Raw genomic sequence first — 22,147 nt, 5'->3', positions numbered from 1 at the left:
CAGAGCTGATGACTAGCTTTAACTGAGATTGTCCACGCACTTACAGCCGCATCTCCCATGTCCACACGTTTCTTAAGTGAAGAAGGACTAGGACACACCAGAAGCTCTGCCCAGGTCTTACAATGTCCTCTCTATACTAAGTATGCTTTATGGTTTCCTCTCCTTTGTCCTTCCTTAAAGCTGAGTAAATTTAGCACTGTATGCATCCTACTGAGTTTCATCAATTTAAGTGTTCGTTTGAACTCAAAATATACAGCTGCACCTAGAAAAACTATCACAGCCGTTGCAGGTAACATTTCATGCTTTGCACAACTTTTTCATTTTCTCACATTTAGATATCTCATTTTTTTACATTTAGCTAGATTTCTATGAATGTTAGGTCATTAGATTCCAAATTCATTAATTAAAGGCTTCATCTACTATACGTTCATGAGTGAGTATTCTAAACACATATCCACAGGTCACCCCAAAACTCTTTTCTTAAAGAGTATATCTCCTATCAAATATGTTTGAGTGCATACGACAATCAGAAAGATTTTTTTTTTCCTCAGAGTATTGCTTATGTTATTTTCTGTCATCATGAAGTATTTAATCTCTAAACCCATACAAGCTTGGATCTCTCTTCATCATCACTGTAAACATTCTTTTGTCTCTTTCCTTGCTAGATCTCATATGTGCCTTTTTCATGGTTGACTTCTTCATTTTTGAGTAGTTCCTCCAGTACTTGAGTAAGGTTGCAAGGGAGATAACCCAAGATTTGGCATGTTTTATATTTTTAGATTTTATTAATAGTTTGTATGTTTGCAGAAGTCTAGGTTGGAAATAACTTTTTCTAAGAATGTTGAACATATTGTTCCATTATCTTCCAGATTCTGGGGTTAACACTGGGAATCCAATGCTTTTAGATAACTGATGCATTGCATGTGACCTCTTTTTCTTTCTGGAGGACTTTCAGACTCTTACATTTGTCCCCAGATTTATGACATTTTTTTAAAGATGTGCCATAAAGATGGATTTATTTATGTTCATTTTCCTGACATTCAGTAGGTTCTCTTGATCTAGAAACTGGTATCCTATAGTTTGGGGATTTTTGGAATGCTTTTTTTCTGATCATTTCTTTCAATCTACTTGTTATTCAATGTTTTCTCTTTTTGGATTTCCTATTATTTATCAAGGGTTGGACCTCCTGGAATAAGTCTCTTTTCTATGTTTCCTCTCATATTTCACATCACTTTGTATTTTTGCACCAGTTTCTGGGAAATTTCTTTAACACTATCTTCTAACACTATCTTCTCATCTCCTGCCAAGTTTTCATTTCTGATACCAAGTTTTTGTTTTCGAAAAGATATTTTTGGTTCTCTGACCTCTCTTTCTTATTATAGCATCTCATTCTTATTTCATGGATGCAGTCATATCAATGACAATATTCACTGTATATGTGAAGAATCTTTTCACCTACTACAGTGTCTGTTCACCTGGTACAAGTGTCTATTTAAGTTGGTTATTACATTTGTTAGTTTTTTCTCTATCTTTAAGGTTTAAATTTGCTTCAGATCCTCATCTGTGTGCTTATATTTTAGAGTGGGAGTCTGTAAAGTTGATAGGAAACTCTGTACCAGAGAATGAGGCCTCTTCTGAGAGTTTCACCTTAAAATGACTTACCAGAGTCCAGTATTGGAAATGCCTGAGTCAATATTTAGATGTTTCCTTTTGGACTGATAAGATTCTCCAGAAACACTCTTGTAATCTCTTTCTTGGAGGTTAAAGGCATGGTGCTATGGAATAAATGCTTGTGTCTCCCTGAAATTCCTATGTTGAAATCTTAACTCTCAATGTGATGGCATTTGGAGTGGGGTCTTTGGTAGATAGTTAAGGTTAGATTAGGTCACAAGGATGGGGTCCTCATGATGGGATTAGTGGCCCTAGAAGAAGAGGAAGAGACAGATCTCTGCTCTCAACATGCATGAGTTTGAAATGGTTCTCATATTTCATTGCTGGTTTAAGCTTTTGCTTTCTCACTATCACTCATATAAGTATGTTCTAGTCTAAAAAATTACATAACTGTTGTGCCTTCCTGTATTTGTTAGTATATGTCTTAAAAATATCTTCCCTGAGGTTTTAGTGAGGGTTTTCAGATCAATCATCTTTAGCTAGGAGGCCTTAGATTGTTGTTTAATTTTTAAAATATCATTAGAAGTAAAGACTGGTGTTCTGTTACAGATGAGAAAACAAAGGCATGAGTCCACAGCTAGTTAATATCTACATGAGATTTAAATCTGACTTCTCAGTCCAAAACAATTGTTACTTTGTTATCTCTTGTAGCCTTCTTTAGATAGAAGACTAATGTTCTCCATGACGAACTTTCTAAACTATTGAAATAATTCTCTGAAACCTTGACAGGATTATTGGCTACATCAAAGGATAGGAATTTTCCTATGTAGGGGCGCCTGGGTGGCTCAGTCAGTTAAGCGTCTGACTTCAGCTCAGGTCATGATCTCACACTTTGTGAGTTCAAGCCCCACATCGGGGTCTGTGCTGACAGCTCAGAGCCTGGAGCCTGCTTCAGATTCTGTGTCTCCCTTTCTCTGCTCCTCCCCTGTTCATGCTGTCTCTTGCGCGCGCGCGCTCTCTCTCTCTCTCTCTCAAAAATAAACATTTTAAAAAATTAGAAATTTTCCTATGTAGTAATAGGTGGGCATCTAATACAGATGGGCAGAGGTTGCCATGGGCTTCTTATCTCAGAACCCACTATTTTTCCCCATTTTTTTCATGAAGGTTAGCTGAGGAATCCAAGTGTTTTCCTCCTTCTTCCTTGTGGCTGTACAGAGAAGCAGCAGGTAGGGAGCTGGATGGCATGAGTGCCTTACTTTTCATTTTTGAAGCTGAAAGTTTTGCTGGGTATAGACTTCATAGTGGAACTTATTTTCTTTTAGTACTTTGAAGATATCATTGCACTGTGTTTTAGACAGCTTGGGCTGCCATGACAAAATACCACAGACTGGGTACTTAAACAGCAGAAATTTCCTTTCTTACAGTTCTGGAGGCTGGAAGCCTAAGGTGGAAGTGCCAGAAAGTTTAGTCTCTCAGATGCCTCTTTCCTTGGCTTACAGATGGCCACCTGCTCACTGTGTCCTCACATGGCTTTACCTCTGTGATCGGACACTCCTGAGGTCTCTTTTTTTTAAAAGACTCCAAGCCCCACCCCATTTTTATTTTATTTATTTCTAGGAGAGAGAGAGAGAGAGAGACAGTGTGAGCAGGGGAGGGTCAGAGAGAGAGGGAGTCACAGACTGAAACAGGCTCCAGGCTCTGAGCTGGCAGTCAGCACAGAGCCCGATGCGGGGCTTGAACCCACGAATCACGAGATCATGACCCAAGAGAAAGTCGGACGCTTAACCGACTAAGCCACCCAGGCGCCCCGGTCTCTTTCTTTTAGGGGAAGTAACCAGCCGTCTTAGATCAGAGATCCACTCACCTGACCTCATTTAATCTTAATTACCTCCTTAAAAGCCTTATTTCCAAATATAATGAGAGGGTTAGGTGTTTCAACCTATTTTTGGGGGTGGCATGATATATAAAACTGTCTTCTGGATTTCATGGTTTTTACTCAGAAGCCAGCTTCATTACTTATTATCATTGGTCCTTTGAAAATAACAAACTTTTTCTCTATTTAAAAAATTCTCTCTCTTTCTTTCTCTCTTTTTAAATTTTACTATGATACACTGCAATGTAGTTTTCTTAAAATGTATGTATGTTTTATGGTTCATGGAATTTCTTAAATCTAGAACTTGAAGTTTTCCTCACTTTTAGTAAATTCTCAACCATTAACTTTACAAATATTTCTTTAATGCCATTCTCTCTCACCACTTCTTGGACTATATAATTACCTGTGTGTGAGACATTTTTGCTTTCTATCACATGTCTGTTCTCTTTCCTGTATTTTCAATTCTCTTTCATTTCATGCTTCAATTTAGATTTTTTAATGTTTATTATTTGTGAGAAAGAGAGAGAGAGAGAGACAGAGAGAAAGAGACACACAGAGAGAGAGAGAGAGAGAGAGAGAGAGAGGGAAACAATGTGGGTAGGGGCAGAGAGCGCGAGGAACAAACATAATCTGAACCAAGCTCCAGGCTCTAAGCTGTTAGCACAGAGCCTGACACGGGGCTTGAACTCACAAGCCATGATATCATGACCTGAACTGAAGTCGGACGCTCAAATGACTGAGCCACCCAGACGTCCCTAGATACGTCTTTCAGACCTGTTTTCCCATCTCATAGTTCTCTTCTCAGTTTTGATTAATCTGTAATTAAATCTATCCATTGAATTCTTAATTTCAGTTGTACTTTTAAGTTATAGACTTTCCTTTTGGATATTTTTATAGTTCAGTATCTATTGAAATTCTCAATTTCTTCTATATCCCTAAATTTATTATGTATATTTCTTAAAAACTCTCCATTATCTGAAATCTTGTTGGCTCTATGTTTATCCATTGTTTCTCCTGTTGTTCAATGTTGTCTCATCTCTTCCTGGGCATATTTTTTTTTCTTTTATTGTGTGCCAAACAATGCATAGGAAAAAATGAAGAGATAATTTGAAGCTTGGGACGATGTTAACTATTTCTGGAGTTGGTTTATATTTGTTTCTGGCAAAAGGCTAATAGAAAATCTATTTGCAATGCACCTAGACTGATGACGTTATCAAACGCTTTGCTCAGCTTCTCACATCTTTGTATTTTCTTCTAGACTCATAATTCTTTACTTACATGTTAGTTTTCCAATGACTTCAATTACATTCTTAAAAATAATCTTTCCAGCTTTTAAAGCTGTTCTCGGGGCGCCTAGATGATTCAGTCAGTTAAGCGTCCGACTTTGGCTCAAGTAATGATCTCATAGTTAGTGAGTTCGAGCCCTGCATCAGGCTCTGTGATGACAGCTCAGAGCCTGGAGCCTGCTTCAGATTCTTTGTCTCGCCCTCTCTCTGACCCTGCCCTGCTAGCACACTCTCTCTCTGTGTCAAGAATAAATAAACATTAAAAACTAAATAAAAAATAAAGTTGTTCTCTGCAGGAGGGTTGTTTTGAATTACATAGTCTTCTCTTACCAGAAGTAGAAGTCCTCTTGTATTTTTTAATGGAAAATAAACTAACATCTCATAACTAACTACATATCATGGTTTATTTCAAAGAATGTTAAGAGCTCCGAAATCCTTTCCCCTTTTTAAATCATATATGCACTATATATACATATACACACATACACAAAATGCATATAAAGTATATATGTATATGTAAATCATCAGTACATAAGGTATATATACATACACTATAAAATGTATAATAAATATTCTAGTTTGGCTAAATTTGTGGGGAAAATAGAAAATACAAACTCTTTATAACTAATGTGAATAAAGGAGAGGTTAATTAGCTTTTCTCTAACTCGGGATTACCATTTCCTGAATCCCCCTTATCCACAGATAATTTTTTTTACTTTAAAATTTTTTAAATGTTTATTATTTTTGAGACAGAGAGAAACAGAGTGTGAGCGGGGGAGGGGCAGAGAGAGAGGGAGACACAGAATCTGAAACAGGCTCCAGGCTCTGAACTGTCAGCACAGAGTTGGATGCATGGCTTGAACTCACAAACTGCGAGATCATGACCTAGCTGAAGTCGATGCTTAATCAATGGAGCCATACCCAGGCACCCCTCCACAGATAATTTTTTTAAGTATTTATAGTTTGTTTCATGCTTTACTGGACTGAATTCACAATCCATATTTTTTTCTGTAGAAAATTAAAATGATTCTCAACCTTATATTAAAAAATAGCATGATACTGTTTAGAATATATTTAGGGAGTTTTAATTATAAGTATGACACACACATATTTTTCTTTCTTATTCAAATATTATTGAGTGCTCATTATATACCTGGGTCTCTTCTAAGTGCTAAGGATATAACTAAAGAAGATCTGCCTGATATGGTTCACCCTTCGTGGAGCTTACATTCTATTAGTGGAAACACAACATGTAAGTAACAATTTAAATTAAATAGGATAATAGTGGATAAATGCCGTGAATGGAGCAGGTGCTGTGTGAGAGACTTAGTGGGTAGAGAGGTAAAATTTACTTAGGTAGTGTTGTAAGAGAAAACCCTCTCCTGGGACTGGAAACACAAAAGAAACAATGAGAGAGTCACATGCAAAGTGTGGAGAGTAGAGTTTCCAGGCAAAACAATAAAGCATAAAAGACTCAAAGTAAAAACTTTCTATCATATTTGAGGAACTGAAAAGGATCTTGACATTTACAGTCATGTGGGCCATAATATGGAGTATAGCTTTTGTTCTAAGAGCAATGAGAGATCATGGGAAGATTTTAAATACTTGTGTTATATAAAAAGCCACTATATTAAATTTTACACAGGAGGTTAACATATAGCACTCGACCTTCAATATTCTCTAAAGTTGAGCTTCCCACTTACTTTCCAATTTCTATTGACTCTTTCCCCAGATCCTTTTCTATTAGTTAAGTTGAGAAATAAAAATGTTCATACAAAAATTAGACAAGATTTTACTAGTTGATCTTTAACTCTTTGTAAGTACAGGCAGATTTTCAGTTTTCTAATAAAAATGAAGTTTTGTTTCCTACCTTAAAATGTTGTGAGGATTTCATTACTTACTATAGGTAAAGCACATAGAACAATGCCTGTACAAGTAGTGAGTGACAAGCAAGAGTAAAGAGGCTATTATCATACTGTATTATATGACATTGTATTATATTATATTATGTTATGTTATGTTATATTTTATACTATATGATAGATAGAAGTTTATTCAGGTTACTATGGGAACACAGTAAGTGGTGTATAAGTTAGGACTGAAAAATTTTCTTAAAGGAGTAATGTCTGAGATGACAGGAATTAGCCAAGTGAAGAGATTTCCTGCAATGGATAGGACAGTGAGTCCAGATCATCAAAGGAAGCAGCATATTCAAAGATGTTATACAAGCATCTTATAGCTCCATCTACATTTGAAAGTATTAAAGGTCATGGCCCTTTGTGTTTTTATTCACTAAAAAAGTTTATGAAGCATCCATTATGCATTAGGTGTTATCCTAAAGGCTGTAAATACCAAAGAGATACATGGAGCTTAAAATTTATTAAGAAAATAGTAATTTGAAGTATGGTCGTTATTGCAAACTGAGATACTGATGGACAGATTGCATTTCATGAATATTCATAACCTTGTCTATTTTGACTATGTGGAGTCTTGCTCAGTAGATATAAGATTGCAAACATCTCTTCTTTAGAGCATGACATCAGGTATTCTTAATACCTAATCACATTGGCACTAATAGCAAGTACTCTATACAACTATACAACTATAGAAATACAAGGTACACTTTAAAACAATCTACGTAACATGATTCTGTGCCTTAAGTTGGTTTTAAAAGGAAGAAAGCTAGAAGAGAAAATGCTTGTAATCATACAATAAAAAACTACCACAAAGGAAGATGGTTTGGCTAGAAATGCTCTGAAGTAAAAATTATAGAAGTTAAAGGTCTTTTAATGTCTTCAATGCTCAAAAATTTAATACAAAAATATTTGAACATCTATGATGTAAAAGGACATATGGTATGTGTAAATCTTCAATTTTATAAGAGGAGAAATAGAAAGCATGCTAGTGATGACAGCACCAGACTGGGAATTAAGAAAACCTGACATTAAAATCAAGTAAAATGTCCCAGTGAATGGAGGAGCTGAGACAAAACTTGCCTCTCTGAAAAAGCTGTTGGGCCAGATCCAATTTTTTTCCTGGCTTGTCTAGCTTCCTTCCTTGGCTAAAGCCAAAAGTCTGAATTTGGCATTGGTTTAGAAGTAGCAAGTTTTAAAATTTCAGCATATTATGGCAAGAATGTCACTTAATTTATGTATAAATAATAAGAAATGAAGCAAAAATATAGTGTTTGCTTTTGGGCTGTGTGGAGATGTTCTCATCTATCTGAAAATTAAAATAGGTGATTTAAAATATGGTCACATTTAGAGTCTAACAGATTTGGCCCTTAATAATGTTAGAGAATCATAATACTATTTTTTAAATAGTTTATTGTCAAGTTGGTTTCCATATAACACCCAGCGCTCATCCCCACAAGTGCCCTGCTCCAAGCCCTTCACCCCCCTTACTCTCCCCCCACCCATCTGCCCTCAGTTTGTTCTCAGCATTAGGCATTCAAGAGTCTCTCATGGTTTGCCTCCCTCCCTCTCCCCCACTATTTTCCCCCTTCTTCTCCCCCATGGTCCTCTGTTAAGTTCCTCCTAATCCTCCTATACGTGCAAACATATGGTATCTGTCCTTCTCTGCCTGACTTATTTCGCTCAGCATAATACCCTCAAGGTCCATCCATGTTGCTACACATGGCCAGATTTCATTCTTTCTCATTGCCATGTAGTATCCCATTGCATAATACTATTAATAATAATATTAGATGAGGTAGGAACTAACTATATGGCACAAATTAGACATTTATCACCACGTTGGTACTAAACTGTTGCTTAACTTATATTAATGCAAGCTATGAGAAAGGAATAAAGAACAAAATCGGCTATTAATTCCCCAGAGTTGTGCCTAATTCAATAATTAGTCTTTACTTTTTTCTTAAATAGTTTGATTCTAGGTTTACATATACATTTCAGAATGTATATAGGGTAAGCGAAAAACAGTAATCCAACATTAAATAAATCATAAATAAATAAACAAATAAATCAAGTAAACCAATGGGGAATCTGTAATGTCTTCAGACTCTTAGCTCTGTCTCACAGGAGTCACTGACTGATACTTCACACACTGCACGTGTATGAGGTTACCCTGGGAACAGGTGTGGTCAAAGGTTCCTCAGCCTGCATTTGGTTAAAGCCCTAAATCTAGCAACTAGACGAAAATTGTCAATATTTCGTGTTATCACAAAATAGAAAGATACTTTGTAAAACATGGTGTGTCATTCAATATTATTTCATATTTCATCAAATATTCCTCACATTTAACTGTATTTTTCTTTGCCTAGTAAAGGATATGTAGCATCCTCTCTGTCCTGTTAGTGACATTCAGAAAAAAAAACAGCAATAATAATCAAATAATTTTAGTATGATTTATAAGAGAAATGCTGGAAGCCCCCCACAGATAATATTGCAAAGTGGAGAAGAAAGTTTTTTTTAAATTTAACCTTAAAAAAATCAGACAATGTTATTATAACTAAGTGGAAATTATAGGGAGAATTATAGGGAGAAATCATCAAATAATCATACTAATTTGATATTTGACCCACTGATGATAATCAAGTATCATCTAATTTCAACAAAATCAAGGAAATTATAAGACAATGCTGTCATGCTATTGTGCTGAGAGACTGTTCCAAATAGAATCATTCAGTCTAAACCTACAATGAAATTTAAGTCTGATCTCCTTCACTTTGGGGAGTAACATATTCAACTATTAATTTTAATTTGAAATTTTTAAGTGAAAAGTCCTTCCAATGTTCTAAAATGAGAGCAAATATATTTAAATTCGTTGAACTGCACTCTTAAATCTGGTGCATTTTATATTACAGAAATTAGATCTCAAAAGGCCTGATTTTAAAATGTGCCCTTTACTGGGAAGCTGGGGTGAGTCAGGCTACTCACGTGGAAGCCGACTGGCCCTTATGTCCACTTATGAAATAGCGTGAGTCTAGGAGGCACATGAGGCCAGAGAAGTAGGTAAAATCATCATGGGATTCAACCTGGCCAGCAATAATCAAATTACCTTTGCCTCATTCTTTTCCTCTTAAAAGAAGGCAGAAATAAACATACTAGTTAAGGAAAAAGAAGTTTTTCAATGTACAGCTGTTTTTTGCCAAGCTTTTTAAAAACAACAACAAAAACAAACAAAAAAACACCCAAAAAACAAAAAAAAACACCAACCCTGAAATTAACTGTCAGTCACTAGAATATCTGGTACCCACATAACACATAATGACTATTTAATGAAATTAATGAAATGCCAAATATACTTGAAGTAGAAAAAAAAAAGTAAACTAAATGCATTTCATATGGGGGAAAGTAAACAAAAACATGTAACTTCATATCATGAAGCATAGGTAGAAATGTTCCATGTCCTACAGGCCACTTTATTTCTATCAGTATTTGAACTATTCCTAGTATATTTTATATTAGAACACAAATCCATAAATATACCATACACACACATATATATACTATTCTAGATGGTAGCACACCTTCACATTTCACAGAACAAGATAATGCAGCCTATAGAACAGGCTGGGATAGATTTCTCTCTTTTGATTGTGAGACGCATGCTAATTAAAAGGGCAAAAATGCCCCAATTATCTATCTCACTAGGCATTGCCTTTCTAAAGTAACAATGCTTCTATTTAACAGGTAATAGCTGTGGTATTATTATTGATTTTAGCAGAATTTCTTCTCTATCTTTTACAGTGAAATGGCAAAATTAAGACTGTAATAAGGAAATTAACTGATTAAAACCCAAGCCCTATTTTATATTGAAAACATATTTTAATTTTGTTAAAATACTAATTGATGAGTATTTTTTTAATATTGGTTGTTGACACCTTCAATGGTCACCAAATCTTTAAAATGATTTTCTGTGAAAAATTTCTAATATTAAAAAAGAATTTAATGGTAGAGCAAACCTCCATATATCATTATTTACTGATCCAAAATGTCAATAATTTGCTATACCTGTTTCATCTATCTTCTTACATATATATTTACTGCTATATAAGGAAAATTCTAGACCCCATTTCTTCCACTGCTACATACTTAATAAGCATCTAAAGAAAAGTATAAATTTGGAATTTATCAAATTTTCTTGTTTGAGACATTATTAAATAGAAATATAAATCAATAATCTATTTTCAATATGCTATAATAATGCATAAATTTTTAAAATATTTATTTTTGAGACAGAGAGTGCACACAAGTGGGGGAGGGTCAGAGAGAGAGAGAAAGAGAGAGAAAGAGAGAGAGGGCGGGAGCCACAGAATTCGAAGCTGGCTCTAGGCTCTGAGCTGTCAGTACAGAGCCTGACATGAAGCTTAAACTTACAAACCACAAGATCATGACCTGAGCTGAAGTTAGACACAACCAACAGAGCCACCCAGGTGCCCCAATTATGCATAAATTTTAAGATTTATTTAAAATGTACAAAAGTCTTAAAAATTCTAAGTTGTTAATTTCCATTCAAATATATATTTTCCTATTAGAAATTATAATTCAAAAGTATAGATAAAATTATGAATATCAAATATTTCTGTTTAATAATGTAAGTCCATCATTCTTCCAAATGCTGAAATCAGAAATATAATCTGCCATTTATATGTATAAATCCTTCACCCCAAGAGTGAATGGGGCAAGCTTCAAAATAGTAAAGTTTTTAAAATTCCATAGTTTAACTTATAATATTTAATGAAATTTATGTATATTGGCAGTAAAGTAAATATATCAGAATGTCGTTTCCACATCGGCTCACTTCCACTGATATTGGCTAATATTATCAATTAGTGCAAAATTTAAATAAAATTAGTAACACTGATGAACAGCTTTATAAGATTTTCACATAAAAATACAAGAAGTTTAAATTTATGTAAGCACTGGTAGAAATACTAAACTACTATCTTAATGAATCAAAGCACTAAATTAGTATTTTAGCTCCAAGGGCCATATTTTGACTTTTATTTAATTTATTTTATTTATAAATTTGACTTATTTATTTATTTTATTTTATACATAATTTTTCATATATGTGTTTAGGACTACTGATAATTAAAACTTTTATTTTATTGGGGTGTCTGGGAGGCATAGTTGGTTAAGTGTCTGACTCTTGGTTTTGAGTCAAGTCATGATATCATGGTTTATGAGTTTGAGCCCCGCATCAGGCTCTGCACTATGAAGGCAGAGAGAGAGGGAGACAAAGAGAAACCTAAGCAGGCTCCTTGCTGTCAGTGCAGTGAGGCTTGATCCCATGAAACAGGAAATCATGACCTGAGCCAAATTCAAGAATCAGATGTTTAACCCATCCAGGCACCACTAAAACTTTTATTTTAGATACAGTTTTCCAGCTTTATCTTTTTTCTACAAATTCTCTTATTTATCTATTTATTCATTTACTTTTTCTTTTAATTCCAGTTACTTACATACAGTGCTATATTAGTTTCAGATTTATGATACAATAATTCAACAATTCCATACTCCGTCTTTATCTTTTGTACTTATGTTTCTGTAATTAAACCATACCTTCAGGATAATCATCTCTTCTGGGCTGTGCCTTCTTTGGTGATTTTGTAACAGAAACTTTATTTTCATTGTTTTTGAAAGATGCTAGGCAAACAGTGGGATCTAGACAAAAAGAGCAAGATAAGACAAAAGTTCAGCTCGGGTTCATTCTTTTTCTGAAGTGGCTACATTTTTTTTATGATAGTATTAAAATAATAATACAGACTCTATAAATCACTGTGAAATTAGTAATTAGGTATTTTTAAAAGTTTCATAATATGAAGTAGTAAATAACCATTCATGTATTCTTGGTTTTCTGATTAGGTACATAGCCAATACTTAATACAGAGCACAGAAAGGCTAATAATGTGAAAAAATCAGATAAAAACTTTCTAGTAATGGCATCATCTTTTTATTTGGGGAATTGTTTTACTGTTTATTTTAGCTCCTTTCTTAAATTCCTGATATTTCTGCTGGAATAAAGTAAAATTTCCATAAATGCTAATAGATGAAAGTTATTATTACAGGAAAGGTCATATACCCTACTTTTCTCTCTGCTACAAATGAGGAGCTGGGATAAAGGAGATGTAAGCAAGAAAATTGATAGGAGAGACCAAAAAAGATCATTCCATTAATTTTACAGATAAATTAATGGTTTCTCTTTTTCCTAATGTATTATATTTACATAGCAAAGAATTTACAAAAACTCTATATACATTTTATAGTCAAGAGTACTCTAAATCTATTAATTTTACAAAATAAATAGGAGTTATAAACATAGGGCTCTATAATTTACTGATAAGGAATGATTCTATGGAATGTAAAATTGGTGATTTGGTGCAGTTGTAGTTTTTGCTTGTTGAAGAATTGTTAAGAAAAGAAAATAGTGATGTAAATAATGGAGTAGAATAAAGAGTGTAAATATATACATTTCAAGTAAGTTAACATAAAATCACAATTAAGGGCAACATACATTTCTTAGTATCTTACATCATCTTGCAAAAGGAGAACTTAAAAATCTTTAATTAATATCTAATGTCATATCATGGGTCATGCTAAACAGAAAAATAAGATTTTAAATAGTATAAAGCTCGAATTACATATTTCAGTTGACTGCTAAGATAGCATATTTTTAAGAATATTATTAGAAAAACAGAATAGTAGTTGCAGAGCTATTTTTTCAAGCATGTGGAAACTGAAGATTTCCATTAGTCTTTTAGCAATAATTTACCCTTATTAATAAGCATGATTTATATGGTTCACAGAGACTATATTTCTCAAGATTAGGGAAAATATTAGTCAATATTTGGGCATGTCTCATAATTATATGTGACCCAAGGTATTATAAGAGTTGGGTGCTTCTGTATGAATTCAACATAAATTATCAATAAGAATAACACATTTTAAAAAAACCCAGTGTCTATATATTTAATAGAACATATATTACATATTATCTAAGTCATTTATGATAAAACATACTGATATGTCAAGAGGAGCATTAGTCAGTAAGGGAAGACAGATAACCATGTGCTTACATTCTGTACGATAACCTTATAACCTACTGATTTTTCTACATGTTCTCTTGTTCTTCTTGCTATTCTAGCTCATCTATGCATGTCCTGAGCAAAGACATTACAATTCGACAGAACTGGGTTAGACCCAAGACCTAACTTTTACTAGTTGTATGACTCTGAGCAAATTCCCTTCTGTCCTTCACTTCATTTCTGTTCAAGAGAAATGATATTAACTTTGAAATACTGCTGTGAGAATTAATGAAATAATGTACGTAAAGCATCAAGACTCATGTCTACAAAGTGTCAGTGCTCAACAAATGCTGGCCAGTGAACATATAACCACAACATAAAATAAGAATAATATGCTCCAACTTGGAAATTCTGTTCTCAGAAACAATCTTAAATACTCCATAGAATAAGATGAGATATATAGGATATTAATTGATGGTCCATAATCGGCTTCATTTTATCCATTTTATTTATATAGCACATAGAATAATAGCTACAGATCTCTTATAAATTCTTTGGTACTCCCTTGGGGAAATAATCTCCCCATGACTTGATTTCTTAATATGTAAAATGGAGAAAACAATAGCACTTTCCTCATATTATTATCAAGAATAGGAATACATACAAAAATATCTATAAGAGTTGTCTAGGTCAATTTACTCAAAAAAGATATTTTTATTCATCAAGGGCACATAAACAGTGCTATATGTTCAATATCCTTTCAATTTAAAAGATTCTGATTGCAACCTTTAATTTATTTAAAACATACATTAATTCAAATTGCAAAGAGATAATAAAAAAGCAAGAAACAGTCATTCTAGATGGAGGGAAAATCACTTGATTTTGATAGTCCCTGGAAATATCACTGTGAAATAAGACACTACTCTTACCCTCAAAAAATACTCTTACCCTCAAAAAACAAGCCAAAAAACTTATTGTAAAGAGTACAGCTTGTGATACCTTTTTCTTACATTATAATATCAGTTTTGTACATTTAAATCTACTCCTCTGAGGTCACAGGCAGGTCTATGTTGCTGTTTGAAAAATCTTTTATCTCCCAGTATGGCTTGCCCAATGTCTGGGAAATAGGTTTCAAATACATCTTTATGAAATATTTAAAGAAACCCATGAGTAACTAAGTTGAGTTTCTATTAAGCATGTGGCTCTGTACTCAACACTTCATTTTCTCCTTTAAGTAACATAACTTTATTTAGGCATTAGAACAACCTTAAAATTATTTCATCCCTTGTATAATCTCTTTTCAGTTTCCACAGTCCTAATTTTAGCTCATTGGTTGATCTTATTCTTGTTAACTTCATACATAAAAACCTGGTTATTATCCATTTTTTTGTATGTGCCAAGTACAGCTGTGCTCTAAAATATGTTTTAAGTTAAGTCTGAATGACTAGCTACATTTTGTCACTTTATAAGGAGTATTACTTACTAATTTAAATTTGCCTTCCCAAATAGAAACGTATATTTAAATGACTATAATATACATGCCCAGTCATACACATACACACAGTCAAATATATTTAGTGACTTTTATCTAATTTACTGCTGATTCAGTTAATCATTGTTTATTGAATATCTCCCATATGCCAGACATGACATTAGGTTCTGAAAATTCAGTGGGGAGCGAGAAGTGTCTTGGCCCCCGAGGATCTTACTATACAAATGGATTTTATTATTGTTTTGCTGATAGCACAACAAAATAACATTTGATCAAAAAAATTTTTAAGTTTATTTAACGTATTTTTTAGAGAGAGAGAGAGCATGAGCAGGAGAGGGGCAGAGAGAGAGGGAGCAAGGGTATCCCAAGCAGGCTCAGCACAAAGCCTGAGGCCAAGAATGATCCCACAAACTGTGAGATCATGACCTGAGCCAAAGTCAAGAGTTGGCGCTTAACCCAGGTGCCACATGATTAAAATTCTTACAAATTCTTTTTAGAAATCACTGAAGTAAACAAAATAAATCATCAATAAACTTCATTGTGCCACAGTTCTGTCTATGAGTCCCTTTTGATCCTTCACATTCATTCTTTACCTTATCATTTTGCAACCTGATCTCTTTGTGGTAGCCCATGATTGCTCAATTCATAATGAAAAGTTAGTCTAACTTAGTTTCTACCTGGCTTAATTCTTGACTATAACTAAATGTTACCAACAGTCTTGAGCTATTTTCATCCCAGAAATAAAATAAGCACATATTTATTGAGTGCTTAATATATACTTGACACTGTGCTAGGTGTTACAAACAGCTGCAAGATGATTCTTATCCCTAGTGTAGTCCTACCTTTAGAACTAAATTAACCTTGCTTGCTTGATCCCACTCTTTACTCTATTAAATTTAAAATGTGATATGCATATGGGGCACCTGGGTGGCTCAGTCGGTTAAGCGTCCAACTTCAGCTCAGATCATGATCTCACTGCTTGTGGGTTCGAGCCCCGCATCGGGCTCTGTGCTAACAGCTCAGAGCCTGGAACCTGCTTCAGAGTCTGTGTCTCCTCTCTCTGCCCCTCCCCTGCCTCCTCTCTCTTTCTCTCTCTCTCTCTCAAAAATGAATAAATGTTTAAAAAATAAAATAAAATGTGATATGCATAAATATGATAAATGTTGAAAGACCACATTGTGTTTTTGTCCTTTATATTCTTAGCCCTTAAACTTTTTACCACTTGCTCTCCACCCAAGTCCCTATACTCAGAACTTACCCTCTCTGAGAAGTATTCCCCATCAAAACCAAGCACTTACTCTCTTCCCTCACCCTGTTCCTCTCAATCTTCCTACTAATTAAGCTCATTAGTTTTAGGTTATTGACTCTTATGCTTTCAGTAAACCAGCAACTCACATCTTGCACATGATGCTCTCCAATGCAGTTATAAACCCTAAACTTCCCTGGGTTTCTGCTAAATTCCAACACAGATCACCAAATTCTAAAATGACTTCTGTGCACGAGGGCAAGAGTGAAGACAAAAAGACAAACAAATAAAAACCTCATAAAAAGAAGGCGAGTCATTACTGGTTCATGCTTATGTCCATCATGAGAAAAACAGCAATAACTTACTGGGAATAACAATAATCAGAACCCAAACTCAAACTAAGTAAATATAAATCTTCACAATTTTAGACTTAATCATGTGGCTTCCAATCAATTCCTCTTCCCTCTCCCCCTCCTCTTCTGGCTTTTTCTGTTTAAAGCAGATGGGCTCTTTTATCCCAGTAGAAGTCACCAATACGGCGTCTCCCCTGATGGTTGCCTACACTGTATGTTTCCTTGGCCTCTTGCTTCTTTATTAATCAGCAAACTCAGTGGTATTCCTCCTCTATCTGCAACTTTCTTTAAATAATTGACTCCCAGCCTTTTGTCCTACTTTCACTCTCATCTTCAATCAAATATTGTGGACTCATATCCCCTGGCTAATAAATATACGTATAAGATACAAATGGGAAGTATTATTATGGTTTGCTACTGAGCGACTTGTGCTAAGGTTTTTCATGGTAGAAATTTGAATTAAAGCTTCCATAGCCTGTGCATTTATGCCTCACTCCTTGAGGATTACAGCTTTGCTGGGTTGGAGGACATAACTGATTCCATTTAATTAAAAGTTTCTATCCTCTAGTGTTCCACACACCACCCTCCCTACCCCCACAAGGATGGAGAGTCTCCAGTAGTTTTATGGACAATGTTGCCCTCTGGTGGCTTGTGCTTTTCAAATTGGCAGGTTATCCATGTAATATATATATATATGATAATATATATCCATGTATATTTGAAAATTATTATTAAGTGTTTAATAGAATTGAAACATCTAAAGCATCATTTTAACTTATTATTGAGTAAAATTTTAAAATTATGGCCATTATTTTAAGCAGATTTAAACAAGGCAGTAAGATTTCACAGATCAAATTATAAACTGGAAAGGAACTAGAAAGTTCTTTTTCTGTAAGAAGAAAACCAGAGGTACAGTCCTAAATGATTCACTCACAGATACAAAATGCCATAAGTGCTACATTATTAATCTAGGAGAAGATAAAAGTATTATAACTGGAGAAGTTCTCACTGATTTTGTTTTTCATGATTTCATCCTTAATCTTACCTTGAATATTTCTATTCTGAGTATCTGCTGTGAGAAGGCAGTAGAGAAATAGAATGAGGAGAAATTTAAATATTATCATTAAATTTTCCATTACAGAATTCAAATTTAAGAGAAAAAATTGCCTTTATTTCATTAATCTAATAATATTTTGATTAAACAAATGGAAAACAAAAGCTTAACAAAGGGACAAAACCTCACACAGTAGTAAGAATGCAACTAAGTTTACAATCATGCAGTTAGAGTAATGATACTCATAAAAATTATACAATTGCCACTTTAGATCTTTACCTAACAGATCATGGTTAATGGCCACTGTCAAATGTTAAATTTAAAATGTGGTTGTTAATTTGTATGTCTGCGTGTCTTTTTACATTTATTGCCCTTTCATGCCACCTTGTGACAGATAAAATAAGGTTTGATTTTTGCCTGATAATGATTATGTCTAATTTTTGTCCTTTAAGTGCTTTTTTTTTGTATGAGCATAGATTCCTTGTTAAAACTTTCGCTAAAACATTTATTTACTATGCTTATTTATTAAAAATGATCTCAACAACAAAAATCCCTTAGTTTTAAGAATTAACAAGAAAGGTCTATATATTACCAGAGACAGATTCTAACAAGAGAAATTTTTCCTTAGCTTCACTATCAGAAACTATTACAAACATTTTAAATATCTTTTAAAAAATAGACCTTGAACATAAGTAATAATTATTTGTTAAACATTGGCTGAAACAGCAGTTATGCCACTTCTGTTATCTGAACTTTCCCCAGTTTCAGAAACTTTTATTACTCTCAAAACAGCTATTTAAAGAATGTTTGTTGATACTAATGAAGATGAAAAAATATATATACATCAAAGCAATAAAAAAGTTTATCAAACTTCCCTGACTTACTATACTGGATTCCATTTCCTCAGTACTGAAAAAAGTCTCACTACTGTGAAGAGTTTGGAATTACTAATTTCCCTGGGAACTGCCATATAGTATTCTGTTCACTGAGTCCTGATGAACTTAATAGGAGTTTATAAAACAAGAGTGTGGAAGGCACAAAGCAAGTTGATAAATGGAGCACATATTTACATTTTCTTTTTTAAAAAATTTAAAATATTTATTTACTTTTGAGAGAGAGAGAGACAGAGTGCGAGCAGGGGAGGGGCAGAGAGAGAGGGAGACAGAATCCAAAGCAGGCTCCGGGCTCTGAACTGTCAGCACAGAGCCTGACTAAGGGCTCAAACTCAGGAATCCAGAAATCATGACATGAGCTGAAGTCAGATGCTTAATAAACCAAAGGAACCACCCACGCACCCCTACATTTTCTTTAAAAATGCTTAAAATTTCAATCTTTCAAACTGTATAAACTTTTAGTACACAACTGACTAAGCCACTTAGGCAATCCTCTAAAAGATTTTTGTCTGGATTTTTTTTTTTAAGTGTTTTTACTTATTTCTGAGAAAGAGAGAGAGAGAGAGACAGCTTGAGCAGGGGAGGGTCAGAGAGAGAGGGAGATACAGAATCTGAAACAGGCTACAGGCTCTGAGCTAGCTGTTAGCCCGACACGGGGCTCGAACCCATGAACCATGAGATCATGACCTGAGTCGAAATTGGCCACTAAACTGACTGAACTAGCCAGGCGTCCCTTATTATTTAAAAAAATATATATATACATATATATGTGTACATTTCTAAGAATTCTACTTTGGAATTAATAATTAAAATAATAAACAGAAGGAGTCTTCAGTAAGTTTTACTTAAATAATAAATAGGAAATAATAAGTAATTTTTAAATATAAGTAGGAAAATTAATAAAGATAAAAATTAATCTTCTGAATGCTTCTTTGTATATTTAAATAAGCTAGAACTGTAAGATAAATATAGATTCTGTGCTTTTCTCAGGACTAATGGTACTTTTTTAAAACCTTTCACTGACATTAAAATGTCAAAAAATCTTAAAATCTATAAAAGAAGCTGATGAATGAAAAAAACTCCAAACCAATTTAAAAAAAAGGGTCACATTACTTATTTGAGTCTATGAGTCCATGAGTAAATATATATAAAATTATAAGTAAGTACAAAGCTATCTACAATATGCTAATAATTTTAAGAAGTTTTAATTATAAAGTCATAATTACCTGCTGTTTCTTGCTCTGACACCTATAAACTACTCCACGTATTAGGTAATGATACTAAAATGATCAAAAGTATCCAATGAAAGAATGATTTCAAGAATCAAGTGTGAGAGAAAAAAGGATCCCTCTGAACATTCCCAAGTTCTACATAATTGTGAAGATATACACTGTACTATTTTTCCAAAGTGTCAAGTTGTAAAGCCCTCAGAGCTAATATTCATGAAAAAAAACACACTTATAGAAATAATTTATTGAATAATCAACCAATTTAAAAACAAAAGAATAACCACGTGAAGCAGACACTCTAGAATCAACATTTCTAGAAATCAACTAACTTAGAAACAAATTACAGCATAATTCTCGGCACACAATAGATAGAATAATCAATAACAAAGTAAATAAGAAACAGGGAAATGAAAAGAGCAGTTAAGTGGATAACAAATGATTTAATGTAATAACATAATTTTCTCAAAGTTTCTTTGCTTGAGTTTTCAGAATAATTACCTTAGACATATTCATAACTGCACATTTCATTTTGGTTGTTATTAAATGTTATTAAATATGATTTGGTAAAGAATATTTTCAAACAATTTATTTTTAATATCAGACACACCACTATTATTCAAAGAGCATTCATTACCCACCTACTTTTTTCCTTAATTTCCTTGATTTCATCTTCTGCGCTCTCTTCAACATTTGCTGAGCAGTAGCAATATCCTTAAAGCCCCTATTAAAAGATTAGATTTCATAAAGGAAAAACAAATGTCTGGACCATATTTATATATACATATACATACAAACACACATATCTGAATTATCTCATACTAAAACAACATTAGATTCCATTTAAAAATCTGTAATTTAACAGATGGATAGTTTCTTAAAAACTAATAATTCTTAAAGTCTTGAAAAATATCTATCCTACAAATTTTAAAGTCTCTCAGTTTCTTAATATTTTAGTGTAAAATAGACCACATACCATTCTTTGGAAATTTTTTCTTCCTTTTCAGATTTTAGCAAACTCTTTCTGCTGATCTTTGATTCAGGTGTCCAGGGTAAAGTTCTATGTTCTGATCTGGTGATAGAAAAAATTTCACTAACTGAACCAACTCAAGAATATCAGCACTTCTTAAAAAAACTACAAGCTGTTTATGTTGTCTCAAACTAGGAAATAAAATCTATTTAAGTTACAGAAAAACTTTATCTTGAAAAGTAATAAAAGTCTGCCATTAATTTAAAATGTTTACATTTCAATTACTTAAAGCATATTTCAATCCCTTTGTTGAAAGAAACGCAGCCCTGGAATTTTTATTCTAATCCTTATCTCTACCTATATCATAGTATTTAAAAGTTAACTTGTTTAAAACACTTAATGACTTTATTTCACTGACATTTTTTGTAGTTGTTTTAATGAAGCTACCTCACACATTTTTTTTTACTGAAAACCCCGTAAAAATCATTACATTTTAACACTGAATTTTTTCCATCTCCTAAGCAAATAAATTTGTACCTATTATTCATCATTTTACTACTTTTGTAATCATTGTAGTACTTTCATCATGGGCTGACCCCCTAAAAGAGTAATTTAGCTTACCTGCTATTAAACTGTGAGTGTTCTGATGAAAATAAATTTTCTTTCTCATTACATAGCCATGCTTGGGTTGGATGGCTTGGTAAATTCAGTGAAGCATCATCATATTTTAAGGGTCCAGAGAACTTATCAGAAAAATAATGTATATTAAGTATAAAATAGATGGAAAAATTCTAGCAGTTATATCATATTACTTTACATGCATATTACTCAATAGCCTCCCAGGAGAAACACATACAAAAACCGAAAATTATAATAAAATTAAATTTATATAACACGCATCAATGTCCTTTATTGTAGTGGTGAAGGATATGTTTTTTGGTAGAGTTTGCATATACAGACTGATTAATGGCAAAGATCTTAAAAATATCAAAAAACAAAAACTTCAAAGATTATCAAATAAATAACAGATATTGCAGTCCATTGACCTCTGACTGAGAATCTTCAGCTGTTGCCCTCTTAATGCATATTTTTGTATTTTTAAAGTGCTGTCAACTAGTGATTTTAGTCTACTGCCAAATATGCAGCTGAAG

The 22,147-nt window shown here is 33.4% G+C and overlaps 1 protein-coding gene across 5 annotated transcripts in view; it reads right to left on the bottom strand.

Moving 5' to 3' along the window:
- The window catches only part of LRRIQ1 (leucine rich repeats and IQ motif containing 1), a 203,870-nt gene that overhangs the window by 77,518 nt on the left and 104,205 nt on the right, over positions 1 to 22,147 (bottom strand). For 4 of the 5 annotated variants that reach the window (XM_077748144.1, XM_077748145.1, XM_077748146.1 and 1 more), the window contains exons 19-22: positions 21,618 to 21,739; positions 21,003 to 21,098; positions 20,668 to 20,750; positions 12,300 to 12,401 (exon numbers count right to left, since the gene is read on the bottom strand). In XM_077748144.1, the coding sequence (XP_077604270.1) occupies positions 12,300 to 12,401; positions 20,668 to 20,750; positions 21,003 to 21,098; positions 21,618 to 21,739 (403 nt within the window). Of the gene's footprint in view, positions 1 to 12,299; positions 12,402 to 20,667; positions 20,751 to 21,002; positions 21,099 to 21,617; positions 21,740 to 22,147 lie in introns of those variants that run through there. The other variant, XM_077748148.1, reaches the window with a different exon arrangement.

Source organism: Crocuta crocuta, unplaced genomic scaffold, assembly GCF_008692635.1.
Source record: "Crocuta crocuta isolate KB4526 unplaced genomic scaffold, BGI_CrCroc_1.0 scaffold79, whole genome shotgun sequence".
NCBI classification, from domain to species: Eukaryota; Metazoa; Chordata; class Mammalia; order Carnivora; family Hyaenidae; genus Crocuta; species Crocuta crocuta.
Note: the sequence above shows the minus strand (reverse complement) of the source record. Positions and strands in the feature narration are given on the sequence as shown.